Source organism: Triplophysa dalaica, chromosome 25, assembly GCF_015846415.1.
Source record: "Triplophysa dalaica isolate WHDGS20190420 chromosome 25, ASM1584641v1, whole genome shotgun sequence".
In the NCBI taxonomy this organism is placed as follows: domain Eukaryota; kingdom Metazoa; phylum Chordata; class Actinopteri; order Cypriniformes; family Nemacheilidae; genus Triplophysa; species Triplophysa dalaica.
In genome coordinates this window covers 688,446-706,853 of record NC_079566.1, presented here as the reverse complement: position 1 = coordinate 706,853, position 18,408 = coordinate 688,446, and the positions used below count along the sequence as shown (strand labels likewise).

The 18,408-nt window shown below is 36.7% G+C and overlaps 1 protein-coding gene across 1 annotated transcript in view; it reads left to right on the top strand.

The window, feature by feature from the left end:
* The window catches only part of adcy2b (adenylate cyclase 2b (brain)), a 62,713-nt gene that overhangs the window by 35,413 nt on the left and 8,892 nt on the right, over window positions 1–18,408 (top strand). Inside the window, exons 5-16 of the mRNA XM_056741959.1 lie at window positions 4,750–4,898; window positions 6,247–6,358; window positions 8,160–8,287; window positions 9,936–10,094; window positions 10,437–10,569; window positions 12,193–12,369; window positions 12,462–12,496; window positions 12,667–12,747; window positions 13,231–13,300; window positions 14,081–14,178; window positions 15,006–15,090; window positions 17,652–17,789. Of these exons, the coding sequence (XP_056597937.1) occupies window positions 4,750–4,898; window positions 6,247–6,358; window positions 8,160–8,287; window positions 9,936–10,094; window positions 10,437–10,569; window positions 12,193–12,369; window positions 12,462–12,496; window positions 12,667–12,747; window positions 13,231–13,300; window positions 14,081–14,178; window positions 15,006–15,090; window positions 17,652–17,789 (1,365 nt within the window). The remainder of the gene's footprint in view (window positions 1–4,749; window positions 4,899–6,246; window positions 6,359–8,159; window positions 8,288–9,935; window positions 10,095–10,436; window positions 10,570–12,192; window positions 12,370–12,461; window positions 12,497–12,666; window positions 12,748–13,230; window positions 13,301–14,080; window positions 14,179–15,005; window positions 15,091–17,651; window positions 17,790–18,408) is intronic.

Sequence of the window (18,408 nt, the reverse complement as noted above, 5' to 3'; positions counted from 1 at the left end):
ATTTAAATTTTTATTTATTTCATTTCCAAAATATTGATATATATACAGTCCAGCCCGAAATTATTCATACCCCTGGCAAATTCTGATTTAAAGTTACTTTTATTCAACCAGCAAGTTTTTTTGGACCGGAAATAACACAGGCTTCTCCAAAAAGATAATAAGACAATGTACAAGAAGCATCATTGTGGGGAAAAAAAATTCTCAGCTTTTATTTACATTTTAACAAAAAGTGGCATGTCCAAAATTATTCATACCCTTCTCAATAATCAATAGAAAAGCCTTTATTGACTATTACAGCAATCAAACGCTTCCTATAATTGCTGACCAGCTTTTTGCATGTCTCCACTGGTATTTTTGCCCATTCATCTTTAGCGATGAGCTCCAACTCTTTCAGGTTGGAGGGTCTCCTTGCCATCACCCTGATCTTTAGCTCCCTCCATAGATTCTCTATTGGATTTAAGTCAGGACTCTGGCTGGGCCACTGCAAAACGTTGATGTCTTTGTCTACTAACCATTTCTTCACCACTTTTGCCGTATGTTTTGGGTCGTTGTCGTGCTGAAATGTCCACTGGTGCCCAAGGCCAAGTTTCTCTGCAGACTGCCTGATGTTGTTGTTGAGAATTCTGATGTATTGCTCCTTTTTCATGGTGCCGTTTACTGTGATTAGGTTCCCTGGTCCACCGGCTGAAAAACACCCCCAAAACATTAGATTCCCACCACCATGTTTGACAGTGGGGATGGTGTTCTTAGGGTTGTAGGCTTCTCCTGTTTTACGCCAAATAAAGGCTACATCATTGTGGCCAAACAATTCAATCTTTGTTTCATCGGACCATAAAACAGAAGACCAGAAGTCTTCTTCTTTGTCCAGATGAGCATTTGCATAGGCCAAGCGGGCTTTTGTGTGCCTTATCTGGAGAAGTGGTGTCCTCCTTGGTCTGTGTCCGTAGAACCCAGCGGTGTGCAGTGTCCGTTGGACTGTCTGCCTTGAGATGTTGCCACCAGCAGAGCCCAGATTCATCAGGATGGCCTTAGTGGTGATCCTTGGATTCTTTTTTACCTCTCTCACTATCCTCCTGGCCAGCACAGGTGTCACTTTTGGTTTCCGACCCCGTACTCCGAGATTTTTCACAGTGCGGAACGTCTTGTATTTTTTAATAATACTTTGCACTGTAGCCACTGGAACTTGAAAACATTTTGATATGGTCTTATAGCCCTTTCCTGATTTGTGAGCAGCCACAATGCACAGCCGCAGGTCCTCAGTGAGCTCCTTTGTCTTAGCCATGACTGTCCACAAACCAACAGCAGAGAGCTTCTGTTTTTCACCAGTTGAGTTGATTAAAACAGCTGTTCCAGATGAATCAGGGTAATTAGGATGCTTTAGAACAGCTTTGACTATTTGGAATGGTATAGAACTTTGGACTATCCCATATACTGCGACAGTTTGCAAAGGGTATGAATAATTTTGGACATGCCACTTTTTGTTCAAATGTAAATAAAAGCTGAGAAATATGTTTTCCACAATGATGCCTCTTGTACATCGTCTTATTATCTTTTGGGAGAAGCCTGTGTTATTTCCGGTCCAAAAAAAACTTGCTGGTTGAATAAAAGTAACTTTAAGTCAGAATTTGCCAGGGGTATGAATAATTTCGGGCTGGACTGTATATATTTATATTATAAAACAAAATTATGGACTAAAAGCGCAAAATGTTACACTCACAGTGTTTTTTTAGACACAGACACACATACACCTGTGTGCACAGTATGTGATTTGATTTGTATGTTCTATGTGCTGTGATCACGAGTTAGAATGGCGCTCATCAGGATGTTCATCAGCCTTCAGTTGTTTCTGATGTATTGGGAATCACACTGGACTGATTTATCATTTACCTCCTGCAGGGCTGCTGACTGGTTGGTCATTACAATCAGAACATTAGTTCAGCATAGACCATCAGCATAATTAACAACATTCCTCAATTTACACTTGCGAGGGTTCCCTTTGAAATATAAAAATCATTACATTTTTACCGAGGTCATATCATTCAGATTCTCTTTCATATTATTTAAATTAGATCCAATGATATACAGTATACTGCATAAAACATAAAAAAATTAGTAGCCACTACTGAACTTAAAATGAATATATCTGCACGTTTGCACATCCCTTTTTTACTGTAAAGGCAAATAACCTCATGATTATTTCACATAATGACACCACTTCCTAAAGACACAACACCACACTCATCATTTTTGACAACAATACATTATTTGAGTCCAATTTAAAACCACTTCATCTTTCGTGTTCCTGTTTTAAACTAAAATACAGACACACTAAAATAACAGCCGAATTTGCTGAGAATGATTAGTCCCCATCTCCCATTATAACAATCCACATACATTCATTTATTTTCTATCCGCTTTATCTTCATTTAAAAAGAACGTTGTTGTGTCTTCTGTAGAGTTTTGGACCCACTGTAATTACCGTGCATTATAAATATAGACGTTGACATTGACATTTCATTAAGTCATTAAGCACGCAGATGCTTTTATCCGAAGGGATTCATAAATCAAGAACATCACATACAAGCCGGAGCCACAATGTTTGACAAGAAACAGTAAGAATAATCAACTTTTACCTACATGGAAAATTACAATGTGAAGCCTCGAGCTCCAGAATTACATTTGGTGACACATATGTGAGCTTTTCCTGGCATGAAACCATCTAACATTGATTGTAGAAGAATAGTAAAGTTTGTTTTTACTGTATTTCACATTGAGACTAAATTTCAGGCTGATACCGGTCTACAACTGTAGGTGAAACTTAAGGTTAAAGATGTTAACCCATTAAGCTACAATGTGGGAAAGTTTAGCACTGACCGTAAGACAGTAGTTTAAATTCAGAACAGACTGGAAAGCTACACATCTGCTCACATTTGTAGAATCGTGATTCTTTTACAATCACTTTCACAGTTTTTCATAATTGTACATCATTAGCGACATGAGACATCTGTCACACTGCCGTGAGTCAATCTGTTCTTCTACCTCACTTGTTTTTCTCAAATTCTCTATTACTTACACTCCACCAGTCCAATCATTATCAGAGAACAAGTGTTCAGAACAGTGCAAAAATTAGAGCTATTTTTGTCAGAAGATCTGAGCAGACAACATATTTTTGTCTGCAGTATACTACATACTGTATGATGTATACTTACTGCATACTTATTGTTTGGAATGTCATCCGACAAGCATCAAGGGTAAAGCTTTTGATTACAGCCCGCAATGTATCGCGTGACTAAACAGAATTTGTTGGGCAACACATTTTAACGATGATATTCATCTAGTCATCTACAAAAAAAAAATTTTTGCTACTTGTTCAATTAACTTGCTAAATTTAAATCAACACAACTTTTGGAATATTTAGTCACAACATGATTTTTTATGTTTAGTCATATAACTGAATCCATTCAAGTTGGGACAACACAGAGGAGTTGTGTTGTGTTAACATAAAACAGTTACTATTAGGCAGAGGGCTTATGTTTCCCAGCATGCTTTGCGGATAACTGCATTTTGAGAGTTTTTCTCATAAATAAGTGTTATTTTATGCATTTTTCAGTAAAAATAAACACTTGTTAGTATTCAATGTTAATTTATCTTTAAGGTTTTGAGGAGTTTGTTATATTTTTGAGTTTGGGGTTACCATTATTTAGAAAAGCATTGCCTTTGGTAAAGTTGTGGGCGGTTACTATCCTTCGTTTGTTTTGTTTGGTTCTATTCTCTCACAATTTATGTAATGAAGTTAAATTATGTGTAATGTCTAATTCATGTTAAAAAAGTATTATATAAATACTGTTCTTGAGTGCGGTCATTAAATAATCTAATGTCTATGTAGAAAAGCTCAATAAAAGGAAGGAAAGAGTCGGGAACCAGCAAACATTTAAACATTTAATCACATAAAATCAAATGTAAAAAGACAGCCGGCCGCCCCTCACGGTCGATGGCCGGCGAATAAAACATAAGTACAAACATAAACATGATCGGGCCCGGTCCTCTCTCGTCGACGGTCCGGTCGCTCGTTCTCTCATGCTCCCGATCTCCTACGTGATACGAGACCGGTGCGAGCACAACTGGCGCTCATTAACAATGACTCACCAGTCTCGAACCACGGTCCCGCCCCGCCTACTACACTACAGTATAACATTGGGTTTTTTATATTGGTTTTATGTAAAATATGCATGTATATTTCACAAATTAATTTAATGAAGACTACTAAAAAAATTAAGTTCATACAACAAGATTATAAAGAATCGTTTCTTGATTTATTCCCCAAGCTTTGCATATTGTTCAGATATCACAAAATTGTTACAACTTACAATTCTGTTTAATTACATGGTAAGGTACATTGCAATCTGTTAAGCAGGGTAGTGTTGGCTTGCTCATCGGGAGACTCCATTTATTTATTTATTTCTTAGATATAATGTATTGGAATGAACTTGATTGTTCTATAAACAACATGCACTGTGCTGTGTTTTACCTTTCTTTGTTTTTCTGTTTTTCTTATTTGCTCCTGTAAAGCAGCTTTGGAACAATGCACATTGTGAAAAGCACTATATAAATCAACTTGAATTGAATTGAATTAAGCGTTACCCAGTCATGTGGCATTAATTTAGCATACTGTTCTTTAAAATGTCATATCACATTCTGTTCTCATGTAAGTTAAAGCATGACTTACACACTTCTGATTTTAACCAATAGGAACGTCTTTTGCTGTCGCTACTTCCCGCCCACATTGCAAGAGTAATGAAGGACGAGATCATCCAGAGATTAAAGGGGCCAAACTTTGGCCGGACAGAAAACGCCAACAACTTCCACAACCTCTACGTACAGAGACACACCAATGTGAGGTAGGATTTACCGGACAACATGAATGCATACAGACTGTCTCCGTATGCTCAGCTGACACACATTAGACAGCCATATAATTCATATGTGCTGAATACAAAGAACTAGTTATTAAGCAATTCTCATAGAGTCGGATCTAGAAGAATCTGGACAGTTTCTAGATTCTATCAAAAGGTAAAAACAAACCCAATCTTCAGCCAAACAGGGTAAAATATTGAAGAGGCACTTCTTCCGACGTAAATGCGATTTTGTTTGTTGCACTGAAGGACATGGAATCCTGTTCAAAGCGATCTTTTTCAATGTGCTTCTTTCTCCCCTTAAATATGTTTGTCATTTTTTAAGCAGGCTGATGAGTGACCTGCTCGATCTCACTGATTGAAGAATAGCGAAGAGAGTTTCTAGGAATTTGCGTAATATTCATAAGACTTTGTGCAGACAGGCGGCAAACCATATCTGACACACATATGTTTTCCCATATACTCCATTTTGTTTCACAAATCAAAAGTCACAAAAAATCATGTGTGCTGTTGTGTTCACAGTTGTGTATGAATGCAGTCATTAACTCTTACATGTTGAAATCAGTGTGTACTGAATAGTTAAGGGATAGTTCACACAAAATAAAAATAAAGGATTTTAACATTTATTTACTCTCCGTAATTCCAAACATGCATGGCTTTCTTCTGAAGAACACAAAAGTAGATATTTTGAAGAATGTTGGTAACCACACAACACTGGCACTCAATGGCTTCCATTGAATGAACACAAAACCATGGTGACATTTATCAAATATAATATTCCCAGGAAATTGAACCCCTTGATCTTGGTGTGTTACACTAGTACCACCGTGTTTCAGGTGCAATTCAGGCTTTATTTCACAGAAAATAACAACTTAACTTTACACAGAATGGGCTGGGCTGCACACACCCATTGGCCGTATTAGATCACATGCTTTAAATTAAAATAAAGTGTGCCATTAGATAAAATATGCTAATTTGATTCTCCACACCAGTATGCACACACTGCCAAAAATGACTTTCTTACAAAGTCTGTTTGTCTTGTTTTTCAGTACAAATGTCTAAAAATTGAATTAAGGTTTACCTTTTTCTTGGTCACTACATTTAAGATAATCTTTCTTACCCCATTGGCATTTTTCATTACAAATTAACTGAAATTTCAAATGTTTGTTCTAAAAACAAGACTTATTTCGTGGGTCGTTTTGCTCATCAAGAAAAAGCATCTTGATTCAAGAATGTTTAGACATTTGTACTGGAAAACTAGACAAACATACAAATTAAAAAAGTAAATTTTTGCAGTACAGCACTCATGAGTTTTCTTTCATATTTTCTGCAGCATACTGTATGCTGACATAGTTGGATTTACCCGTCTAGCCAGCGACTGTTCACCTGGGGAACTGGTCTACATGCTGAATGAGCTCTTTGGCAAATTTGACCAGATAGCCAAGGTATAGTATATATTGACGGACATAATAATAAAATATTATAACATACCGCACAGTGGCTCCATAAACAATTTAGACACTTTTAATACATTTTAGTTTTCAGATAACCCGTATCAAATCAGGTGTAGTTAAAACATGAAAATCTTCTAGCAGAAAGAGGTTTGAGGTAGACTCTACAGGAGGGTATCTCTCCAGGAGCAGGTTTGGAAACTCCTGTTTATTGTATCAGAATGGCCGAGCAGTCTATGGTGCCTGACGCAAAAACATTTGGCCTTCTCAGATTGTGAGAATTCTAGTGTCCGAATGAAGGTGTGGGTTCAAATCCCACTTCTGACAATAGACTTTTAGAGGGTTGAACTTAACGTGTTTCAGTCATTACATTTGATGGGGTTTGTTCTATACGTGTATTGCAAATACATTGGAATAAATCATTCTTCTTGCCAAATGCTATGGACTCTATGCACGGCGGTGGAAGACGTATTTCTGGGGGATATGCTCAGCACCCTCGATGACTTCTGCCAATCATAAAGAGTTCTGTACTACTACAGCAACGATAGTCTCTAAAACAGCCACTGCTAGTTTTGTTGATGCTTGTTTGCTTTATATAGACATATTTATTTGTCTTTACTTAATTTTATAATGACATGTAAACTTATAAAAATATCATTTAAAATACGGTAGAATAGCACTTTTATACTGCTGCTGTATGCCACAGTGTACAGCATCTGCTAATTTAAAGTTCCAGTGAATTTTTTCATGAAATATACACATTTTTACATCCAGTCAATTCGCAGTGAAAAACGCAAGCCACGCCCCCTAATTTTCTTTCGAAATTCCTTTTCACTCAGAAATGTCAAAATGGAGAAGTAAAATTGATCGCAACTTCGTTAGTTACTGGAAATTTGTACTTAAGTACGAGAACTGTTACATTGCTGAAATTGTACTCAATTACAAATAAAAGTACTGGTGTTAAAAAGGTATTGAGTAAAAATCTAAAACTACTCGGAGTACTAGTTACTCTTCTCTTTAGGCGGTGTTATCTAATGAATTAAGAATAATTATTCATAATCAAATTTGGAGGTGTTCTGTCTGTCTGTCTATTAAGAGCTCAGTTTTCCAGTTAAAACCATTTATGCAATTCCAACACTGTTCAATCATGTGTATTAGGCCCCGCAATGCAGAAATGAATAAATAAGAGCCCCAAATACTGCATGCAAAAAGTGCAAAACATTTGTAACCTAAATTGCATTGGATTAGCATTAACAATCATATCTGTAGATGAGCTGATCTATAACTCAACCTCAAGCCATCCAAGATGTATGTGACATTATTTCTTAGGTAGAAAAATAAAGATTTTACCTGGAGTTGTGGTCCATGGTTTTTCATGGATCGTGTCTTTAAAAGTTCAAAATACAGATGGAGGCGACATAAAAGTAATCCCTGCAGCTTCTTTTGATGTATTATAGACATCTGATTTAACCAAATCGATCGAACTGTGCAAGAAAATGAACATTATTAACAACATTATAACTGGCAACACACAAAAAGCCGCATTAATGGCATGGCTGGTCAGGCTTCCGAAACGTTAAGCGCCAGACTCAAGTATTCTTGACCATTCTTAGGTTATGGGAATTCTAGTCTCCAAATGGAGGCGGGGGTTCAAATGCTACTTCTGACAGTCGGCTTTTGGAGAAATGGACTCAGCCATCACATATTTGTTTGTTTCCGTTGGTATGTATGTCAATTCAATGAAGTATGTCTAACATATTAACATCTAGATTGCTTTTTGATGATTTTTTTGTAGGACAATGACTGCATGCGGATCAAGATCCTGGGAGACTGTTATTACTGCGTATCTGGGCTGCCTGACCCTTTGAACGACCACGCTAAGAACTGTGTTAAGATGGGGCTGGATATGTGTGAGGCCATCAAGTAAAAGAACACGCTGCCTTTTTTCTCAAACACACCTTTTATAACACTGCCCTGTATTTCATTCAGATCAATTCTGGTCAATTACGGTATGCTGTCAGATAGGTTCATATAATGACAAGCTTAGCTGTAAGGAACGATTTTGGGGGTAATGTCAATATCACTTCGTTTGACTTTAGCTCCAACTTGTAGCAACGTGGAATTTTTATGTTTCAAACCGAGAAGCTGGCCAAAGTTATGGATTTCAGCTTGACAATCAACTTTTTCCTCTACTCTGCACACAAGGGAAAATTTCAGCATATAAAGAGTATCTGGAAAATCTGGATAAACACATGCTTTGGGTGCCACTTACACTTATAAGTTAATATCCATGCAGAGTCAAAATTTTTGAGAAAGGCAGCTCTAACCAAAGCATTACTATCACAAAACAATGTGAGGAGCATTTGCAGGAACCCTTGTAGATCCTCCATATTAATACAAAACAAAGTTCCCCCTTTTTTCATTCCCTTTCTCACCCTTTCTTCAATCCTTTGCCCAAATTCTGAGCCCCACACATGTTTAGATCCAACGCCGTCTCCCACTATTACACGGCCATACACACACAAATCCATTTGAGGGGGTAATTGAGTACCCACCAATGTCGTATTGTATCCTCAAAAAAGGAGAGTTGAATGCCGTGTGACAGATATACGCCGAAATGAGCTGTCAAAAACACCCACACCTTACTGAAGTGGCGCCAGGGGCAGCGTCGGCTCAAGTTGTGCACCTTTTTTCCAAGTAAAGTTAGAACATGATTTCATGCAAGTGCTCTACAAAGAGATGTATTTATATAGAGACCATTTTATAAGACGCTTTGCCTGGACTGCAGTTAACTTCTGGTCTGTGTTAGGTTAGTGTTCAATAATATACCTGTTTATATTATTATTCAAGTTATGTTATTATTAAGTATTAATTGTATTAAATTACGTTGAATTTTGTTGTATGTTTATTTTATTAAATAATCAATTAGTTCTGTAGTTTGAAAGAAACTGTGGTTGAGCTTGGTATCGCAGTGTAAATTACAAAATTTGGAGAGACAAGTTTAGCCAAGTAACGCTTCGTCTCGGTTTCTTTTGCTTGTTTTATCAGGAATAATCTACAGGCACTCTATTGTTTGCGAATGTGTACTGGAATCTAAGGGCAATCCACAAACTCGTGTATGCGCACTTGTATTTGTTTATATTGATACAGTACAGTATATGCAGTATAATTTAATGCTGATCGAAGAATGGACCTCCTTACATTCACACTTTATCTGGACTGCTGGATGACGTCCAGAATGTTCTGTGTGCTGAATGAATATAGACACCAGACACACTCCCTCACAAAGCAACTCGTACTGCAACAGTCCTGGCACTTTCTGATACTTAGTTGGCTATAAATATTACTGATATGTGTGTTTGAAATATACGGTTGGGGTTTTTAGTACGAGAGATTGAGGTTTTATGTTTGTGTTTCTAAACACTCTAAAATACAGATTTGTTTGCCAAGCATCTTTTGGTAACATCATTTCTCTTTTGTGTTTTTTCATGATAACATTTTAAAACGTTAAAAATATGAAAAATATATCCTGTGTCCAAACTTTTGACTACTAGTTTATGTGTTATCGTAGAAAGGTGAGGGACGCCACCGGGGTTGACATTAACATGCGAGTTGGAGTGCATTCTGGGAATGTACTCTGCGGTGTGATTGGCCTCCAGAAATGGCAGTACGATGTTTGGTCGCATGACGTCACCCTGGCCAATCACATGGAGGCAGGAGGTGTACCTGGGTAAGGCTCAGGCGTATGACTTTTGTTTTTCCCCATTTTGTGATTTTCACATATTTGCTACAAGTGCTTCCGTCCTCATGAAGTGTTCTTGACGTTAATAGAAAATCTCTGTTGAGAGTAACAATGAATGTCCTTTTGTGCTTGTGAGTGTTTTGTTGATTAACACATAATACAGCGAAAAAGAACAGCTGTAACGTAACTCCTCATTGTATTGGACAGTTCATTTTTTCTTGTCGTATCTTTATTGTCTCGGCAAGCGTTGGAAAATGTGCGAACTACTTGTTATGCACCTGTTTTCATGAAGTGTTCTTTCATTGTGATGTTTGTGTGCATCCTCTCCAGGCGAGTTCACATCTCCTCTGTTACGCTGGAACATTTGAACGGGGCGTACAAAGTCGAGCAGGGGAACGGACAGAGCCGAGACTCCTACCTGAAAGAGAACGGCATCATCACTTTCCTAGTCATCAACCCGAAGGTAAAACATGACATGACGTAGAGCTACAACATGTCGATGTATGTTTGATATTTAAACGTAATACTTAATTTCAGGTGTTTGATATATTGTATATATTTATTTGTTTAGTGGGTAAACATAATCATATCCAAATATTTTTTTCATGTTGTATTACTTTTGATAAATCACAAAACAAGTTTCAACTGATGCAGAAATACTGTATTATTTTGTCATTACATTTAATTCACCCTGAGCACCAATTATGTAAATTAGTCTATTTAGACTTTGTAAATAGGCTAATTTGACTTGTTAGCCATATTTGACAATCACGAAAGAGCTGTTTATCAAATCTCATGTTCAATTTACTGCTGTAGTTTAACACAGAGCTTAGATCCGAGCATCAAGACCCAGAAGATTCCAAAATATTCATCTCCTCAGATGTGTGTGGGCTTTACAGCCCACATATTATAATGCCTGGCACCATATACTATTCAAATAACAACGCCAATTCTTGTATTTATCCAGTACGTTATTTACTTTTCCACAATGCATTCGCCTGAGGTAATAAAAGCAGCAATGTTTTCTCATAAGAGACTCATACATTTATTTTCTGCTCTTTTTGAGCCTCTCAGCTCAAACATAACAGCCCACTGCCACCCACCAGACTCCCATTATCATTACCAGATTAGAGTTTTGAGGGCTTTTCGCTTGTTTGGTTAGTTGTTGTCTTTTTTTATACTCTTTGGCTAATGCCTATTTGCGTAATCACTTTTTGACTCTAGTAAAAGTTTTTTTGTCATGACGGTGAAAGGTAAAGCTGTGTTGGACTTTAGAAAGACGGAATTGACATACTGATTATCTATGTTTGATTTTCTGTTGATTATCTATTATCTATGCGAGCCCTCATTTTTCTAATAATTTCTTGAATTCTGTATTTCTGCGTGGTCTTATAAAAAATCTTCAACCCTTGTGTGGTGTTAAGGTCTCTCCGTTGTCTTTCTGATTACTACAAAAGATATAATTTTTTAAATCTCTGACATTTATTGTATTGTATTGTATTGTATTGTATTGTATAGCATGGTATGGTATTATATTAAGTTATGTTATGTTATGTTATGTTATGTTATGTTACGCTACGTTACGTTACGTTACATTACATTACATTATATTTTATTATATTATATAGGATTAGATAAAACATGATAACATACAATAAAATAACATACAATAAAATAAAATAAGATTAGATTGTTTAATTGTTTTTGCCTATATAATAAATGTAAACAAAAAACAAATGGCATCTTTTTTATAAATGTGATTTGGCAGATAAATGACAAATATTATCAATTTATGTTTCTTTTAATTGGAATAAATTAAACATTAAATTTGGTACTTTGGATTTATTAATAATATTCAATTAAACACATTTGACATAAATATTTATGTCTGTATTGATAAAAAAACGAGTAATACTATTGATCCACCAGACCTGCAAACATTTATTTAAATTTTCAACATTTTGATCCAGATTATTGTTGATATTCTATTAGAATAATATACACCAATAATCCAATAATATACACAATCTCTTTGTGTCTTGAGTTTCCATATTGTCTTATTGTCTTACTATTTTTTCTCACTTAGGCAGAGAAACGAAGTCCGCTGCTCTCCAGCCGCCTTCGGCCCATGTTGGACGGGGCCAAGATGAGGGCATCTGTCCGCATGACGCAGTACCTCGAGTCATGGGGGGCAGCCAAGCCGTTTGCGAATCTCCACCATAGAGACAGCATGACCAATGAGAACGGAAAGATCAATACACATGTGAGTCAAGCGGAGGAAAATACTGAGATTCTGATTCATAGAAATGCCGTTGTAGAATCTATAGGAACGTTCATTTGCAATTTTTCTCCTAGGATGTGCCGTTGGGGCAGTACAGTTTTCAACAAAGGTCAGAAAGGTCTGTTTTGTACTTTTTATTATTTATGATGGCTTCGTGATAATAAGCAGTGTCAAGTGAATATCACTTCAGGACATTCACACGCTGACCTCATCTGCATTTCTAAGCTTGCTTCAAGTCTCTCTCCCTATTTCCATCCTCCCGCCTGATCATCTTTTCAGAACAAAATCGCAGAAGAAGAGATTTGAAGAGGAATTGAATGAAAGAATAATTCGCACCATCCATGGCATCAACTCACAGAAGTGAGTACCCATAATTCCCAGCATCTTATCTGTAAGACGGATTCCACAATTTTTATGAAAGACAGCATGTGTAAGAGCCACTTTCAGTTTAACAAGGAAGAATTCAGAGTGCTTTCACTTTTATTGATCTATAAGATAAAACACATCCGTCATAGGACAGTGCATTAGTGTCACATTGATAATCCATGACCATTTTAATCCAATTTTCACCTGAAAATAAGCAGGTCAGAAGTCCATACCATTATGACAAAACAATTATTAAAATCATGTTTATTTCCTAATTGAGGGAAAAAATGATATTCAATATGCAAAATGCTGCCATTTTAATTAGTACTTTGCACCCCAGTGTACAATATTTTTTTAGCACAATTTACATCAGATCATTTCCTGCATTTACTCCTCAAAACAAGCTATTATAAAAACCATTGAGAGCAACAACAGCATTTAATTGATTTAAATGACTTTATGCTTTCTTTCCCCCAGGCAGTGGCTAAAATCAGAAGACATTCAGAGGATTTCTCTCTTCTTTCACAATAAGACCTTAGAAAAAGAGGTAGACTCCACCTTGAAACGCCTGAGTAAATCACAGATGGATACAAAACTGCACAGATGTACAGATAACCTTCACAAACGTTCACATTTTAATATTGATATCGTGTTAATTCAACAGATATGATAATAGTTGAATTAATCGCCTACATGTATTTTACATTTTGTCTTAACGGGGAACTCTTCTCCGGCAAACAATGAAAATTCTGCCATTAATGGCTCACCCTCAAGAAGTTTAACATCTGTACCTCCGTTTTTCCTAAAAACGCAAATTAAGGTTATGAAAGCTTTCTGACTCCTCCTTAGATTTCAATGCAACCAAACTTCAAAGCACTGAAATTGCCTAAAGACATCGTAAAATTGTCCACGCGACTCCAGGGGTTCAGTTATAATTAATGTAATGCACCCAGGATACTTTTTTGTGCACAAACAAGCAAAACTTATAACTATATTCAAAAACTTCCTGATTTGAGGGTTAGTTTCCAGCCCACGTTCCCAAGAGCCACACAACAGTGCCTCCGGTGTCAGCATCGGTCAGAACACACAGGCTCTACGTCAGAACACACGCGTCGAGCGATGCTGACACTGGATGCAATGTCGTGGCTTGTGTGTTTGGTTACGTTGCAATCTATCTTGGTTCCAAACTTTCTCTTTCTGCCTCACAACAATCCTTTTTTATGTGTGATACATTCATCAAACAAAGAGAAAGCACAAAATGAATAAAATGAATTTGGACTGTTAGCAGAATATTTCTTGCGATGATATTTTTCCCTTTTTGATTCAGTACAGAGCAACAACTCTTCCAGCCTTCAAATACTACGTCACCTGTGCGTGTCTCATTTTCTTCTGCATCTTTGTAGTTCAGGTGTTAGTTTTGCCCAAGTAAGTATCACCTCCACTACCCACACATCACATACTGCAATTACTCGCACCCGCCGTCTCTCACAGCACTTAGACCGGGCAACCCATAATAATATTACAACATCTACACAATTGAGAGAAAAGAAGTGCGAGAATAGAGATTGAGATGATGGGAACGTCAATGAGCATCTGAAAACGACTGCCATGAGCGGGCTTTTATGGATTTTGATGAATTAGAGGACAGTCTGGTTTGAAAATAATGTCTCTCTTTGTATGATGGCAGACAGGAAAATCTATCCGAGGCGTCGCTCTAGTTTACTGCTCATGTTGCCTGAGAGCACCTTTCCTCCTTTTTTTTTTTTCTCGCCCTGTGCTCCTGCCATTGATTTTATGCCACGTTTATGGTGAGATGTGGCGCTTTCGAATGGAGCTTAACGTTTACGTTCTTATATAGAAGAAAGAAATTTAATTAGAGGCGCTTGTATGGAAATCTAATGCTATTTGGACAAAACTCTAACCGTGAGTGTTGTACTACAGAAAAAACTAAACAGGAAAAATGAGACTTGTTCTACAGAGACTTGAAAGAGGGCCTGTTCAATCAGTCCAGTAAAAAAACACCTAGCGACTAGCCAGAATGCATAGCAGGACAGTAAATCTGCTCAGAACATCTTTGTTTCACAACGGCGAATGTCAACCGAGTTCTTATTTCTGTATGTGCTGTTCTATTAATTCCCTTACTTTTCATGGTGAATGCATGAGTGCACAAAGAACTTGCGTGACACATTCATGACTGATGCTTACGTGTGCCATTGAGCATCAGTGACGATCAGAGATTGTGTCTCTTACAGAACTATCGTCCTTGGGATTTCATTCGGAACGGCCTTCCTGCTGCTCACCTTCATCCTCTGCATTTGTTTTGCCGGTCACATACTGGTAAGTTGTTCGTGCACTTTCAGTAAATCTAAACCTGTTTCCTTTGAGAGACTTTGAATGAAGAATGACGGCTCGTGTTCTCTAGTCAGATGCAGACGTGTTACATGTATTTCTGCTGCTGGAGGAAATTGCTCTGTGTATTGAAATGTCATTTAATAAGTAGAGGTTCCTTCACATTTAAGACCCTCATCTTGTTAGAGAAATGCCATACCGGGAGGAAAAAACACAGAAAGATTGAAATTTTCTTGCTTTAGTCTGAGGAACAGCTTTTTTCAGCTCTTAGACGGATAGCGATCTCTATGATCAAATTATAACCCACTTTGGGCTTGTGGAACTTTAATGGTTTACGTAAATGTCACCTATATCTCTTTCTGTCTTTCTCTCTGTCTTTGTATATTACTATAGCTTCTGAGAGGGTAAAATGTCTCATTTAATATTCCAGGGTCAATTCACTCATGTGTGAATCTAATGGAATCAGTTGTAAAGAAGTGAGAAATGATATGCTTTATATGGCATTTTTCTATCCGTCAATGTGATATTTGCTTTACTGCATATCATGTATTCAGATTGAGGAAAATTTGGAAAAATTAGCAAGGTTATTATAGACCACTTCCGAAGATGTAAACGGGGTTTGTCCAACAGCTGGTCCAGAAGAACTTCCTGTATCAATTTTTAACACTGCACAAACGTTTAAACAAAACATTTATAACTGAATCATAAGAAATATCATAAAAAATATCTTCATGATTTAATTAAGCTATATTATGTAAAATACAATTAAATAAAACTGAAAATGCTTCTAGACCACTGTTTACAACTTACGTTGTTATCTATAGTGTACTAAAAAAAATTGTTTATTATAAAAATTATAATTTTACAGAATGTTCTGATTTTCCATGTATTTTTCTTAAACTATGGTACAAAAACGTTAAATTTCAGAAAATACCAAAAAGTCACAAAAAAGGGAAAACATAAAGTTTATTTCTGACGCTAAATTATTTTTTTAGAGTATAATGAAATAAAATATTGTCTAAATATTATTTAAAAAAAAATGTAAATAAGAAATGTTGCCTCTGGAAAAGTTGAGGCACTAAAATAAATAACTGAAAATAAAACCATTTAAACAAATATATTAATCTTACACATAACAAATGAACAAATAATTAATAAAAATATGAACATAGAAACTAACTGTGCATAATACTCTGCATTATATTTTGTATTTATAAACACATATATGCATTTATTTATGAAAGACACAAAGTATAAAATTAACAAACTTTCATTTATATAATTAAAAATATTGGTGAATGTAAATAAGAGATGTAAACATTTCCTTAATATGTATACATATATGTGTATGTGTTTATACATACAAATGTAATGTACGCAGTAAACAGATATTTATTATGTAAACTAAAACTTTTATTCTGAAGTGCGATTAATCATTTCAGAGACCTACTTTTTTATTTCATTTTGGGGGAAATTTTATATTTGTTTTGAGAGCGTCGCCCTTATTCAAGCAATCCAGCTACCTATAATCAAGATAACCTGTTTTTCGGTCATTATAGAAAAATATATATATTTAGAATCTGACATTCTATGTCCTAAACAGTATTTACGATGGTAAAAAGAGGCCACATTACATAGCCGAGACCTTCTGCTAGCCCAAAAACCTTCTTGTTTCATTTTTGTCTTGGATGATATATTTCAATGAGTTACTGTGATCTATTTTTCTCTCTGTATGGGTGTAAACTCAAGTCCCTGTGGGACCCGTGGATGTAAGGGACTATTTTTATAAACCTCTGTGGCTCTCTGTTTTGTGTTTCCTTTCTACTATACCACTCACAACCAGCCATGTGTGTCTAGTGCTGTGTGGAAGGCAGTTAAGAGTAGTTCTCAGCTTAATTCCTAATTTTCTGTTGTGAGAGCTTGTGTGGTCTTACATAAATGAAAGAGGTCTTCTCATACAGTTGATGTGCTTTATTGAAACATTGAACAACTAACACATGATTCACAGACAAGAGGGTTTTAAGAGCTGTTTTTAGTTTGACTACCTGTTACTCCTTTTAGATTTCGGCCTGAAGTGTCCTTTTATTCGGTCGAGGTTGAGTGTTTTTGTAAAATGCTGTTACCCTGTGCTTCTGTCTATTTTCATCCTGAGAATTCAGCATCACTGAGCACAAAGAGGCTGACGTGGCCTCAACAGAGTGAGACAGGGATCAGTACTGCGTTCAGAAGTACAAGCAAAAAGAGCTTTCTTCTTTGTGTGTTAGAATCGGACATTCTAACATTCTCTATAGCCCTCCAAAACTGTCTTCACGTTGATTTGAACAATTCATTGAAAAGTAAAACAGGCCTTGAATGCCATTTTTTGTTGACTGACAAGCTAACATGAGCGCTCTTCATTTATAATTATTACATTTACTCGATGAAGTGATGTTTATTAATGTGTGAATGAGTACAGTCATAACTCAAGGCATTAGGAATGAAAGCTAATATTTTAATGACGTTAGTGGGAGTACAAGTTCTTTTTTTTTACTTCTCTCTTGATGCCGTAGCAATGGGGTAAAGCAGCCTCCTGCACTATGCCCCGGCTCCGGGGCCCATCTAAAGTCATCACCAACAAGCCCTGGATACGTCTTACGCTCACCATGGCAACCACTGCACTTATCCTAGTAATGGCGGTGTTCAACATGGTAAGTATCACTACTCACTAATGGATTGGACCTGATTCATTAGATTCAGTATGACCAGGCATGAGCGTGTTCGATAAGAAAAGGCTCCCTGCTTTCATCATGGATACTCTGGTTATCTCAATACCGTAAACAGCTTTACAGGCTTTATGTCTCAGTAATTCAAGGACCTCTTGAGAAATGAGGGTAGTATAATAAGTCTAGTTCTTGGTCTGCCTTTCCATCCTCTTGTGGCCCATAATGCATATTTCGATCGCTAAAAATAATCAGTGCATAACTTTGTATCCACCTTTTTCATAATGCGCAAAATGACCCATCCCTTGCGTTGCACGTATGGCTGATGCTTAAGCCCCGATTCATATTTTAGCGTCTTTTCCGCGCGGCAGGCGGTGCTGCATGGATCATTTTCTAGATCAATTCCCAATAACGATTAAATCATTCCCTGCTCTGTTTAATACGGTGTTTCACTTCAAATGCATTGAAAATTAAAACAGGTCGTGAATGCTATTTTTCGCATCGAGGTGTAAATAGTTTAACTTTTCGCGTCAGTTGTAGAGATAAAGTGGTGCGGCTTTAGACCCAAAATGTCAATCGGGCCTAAGACTTCCAGTTCGCCGTTTGA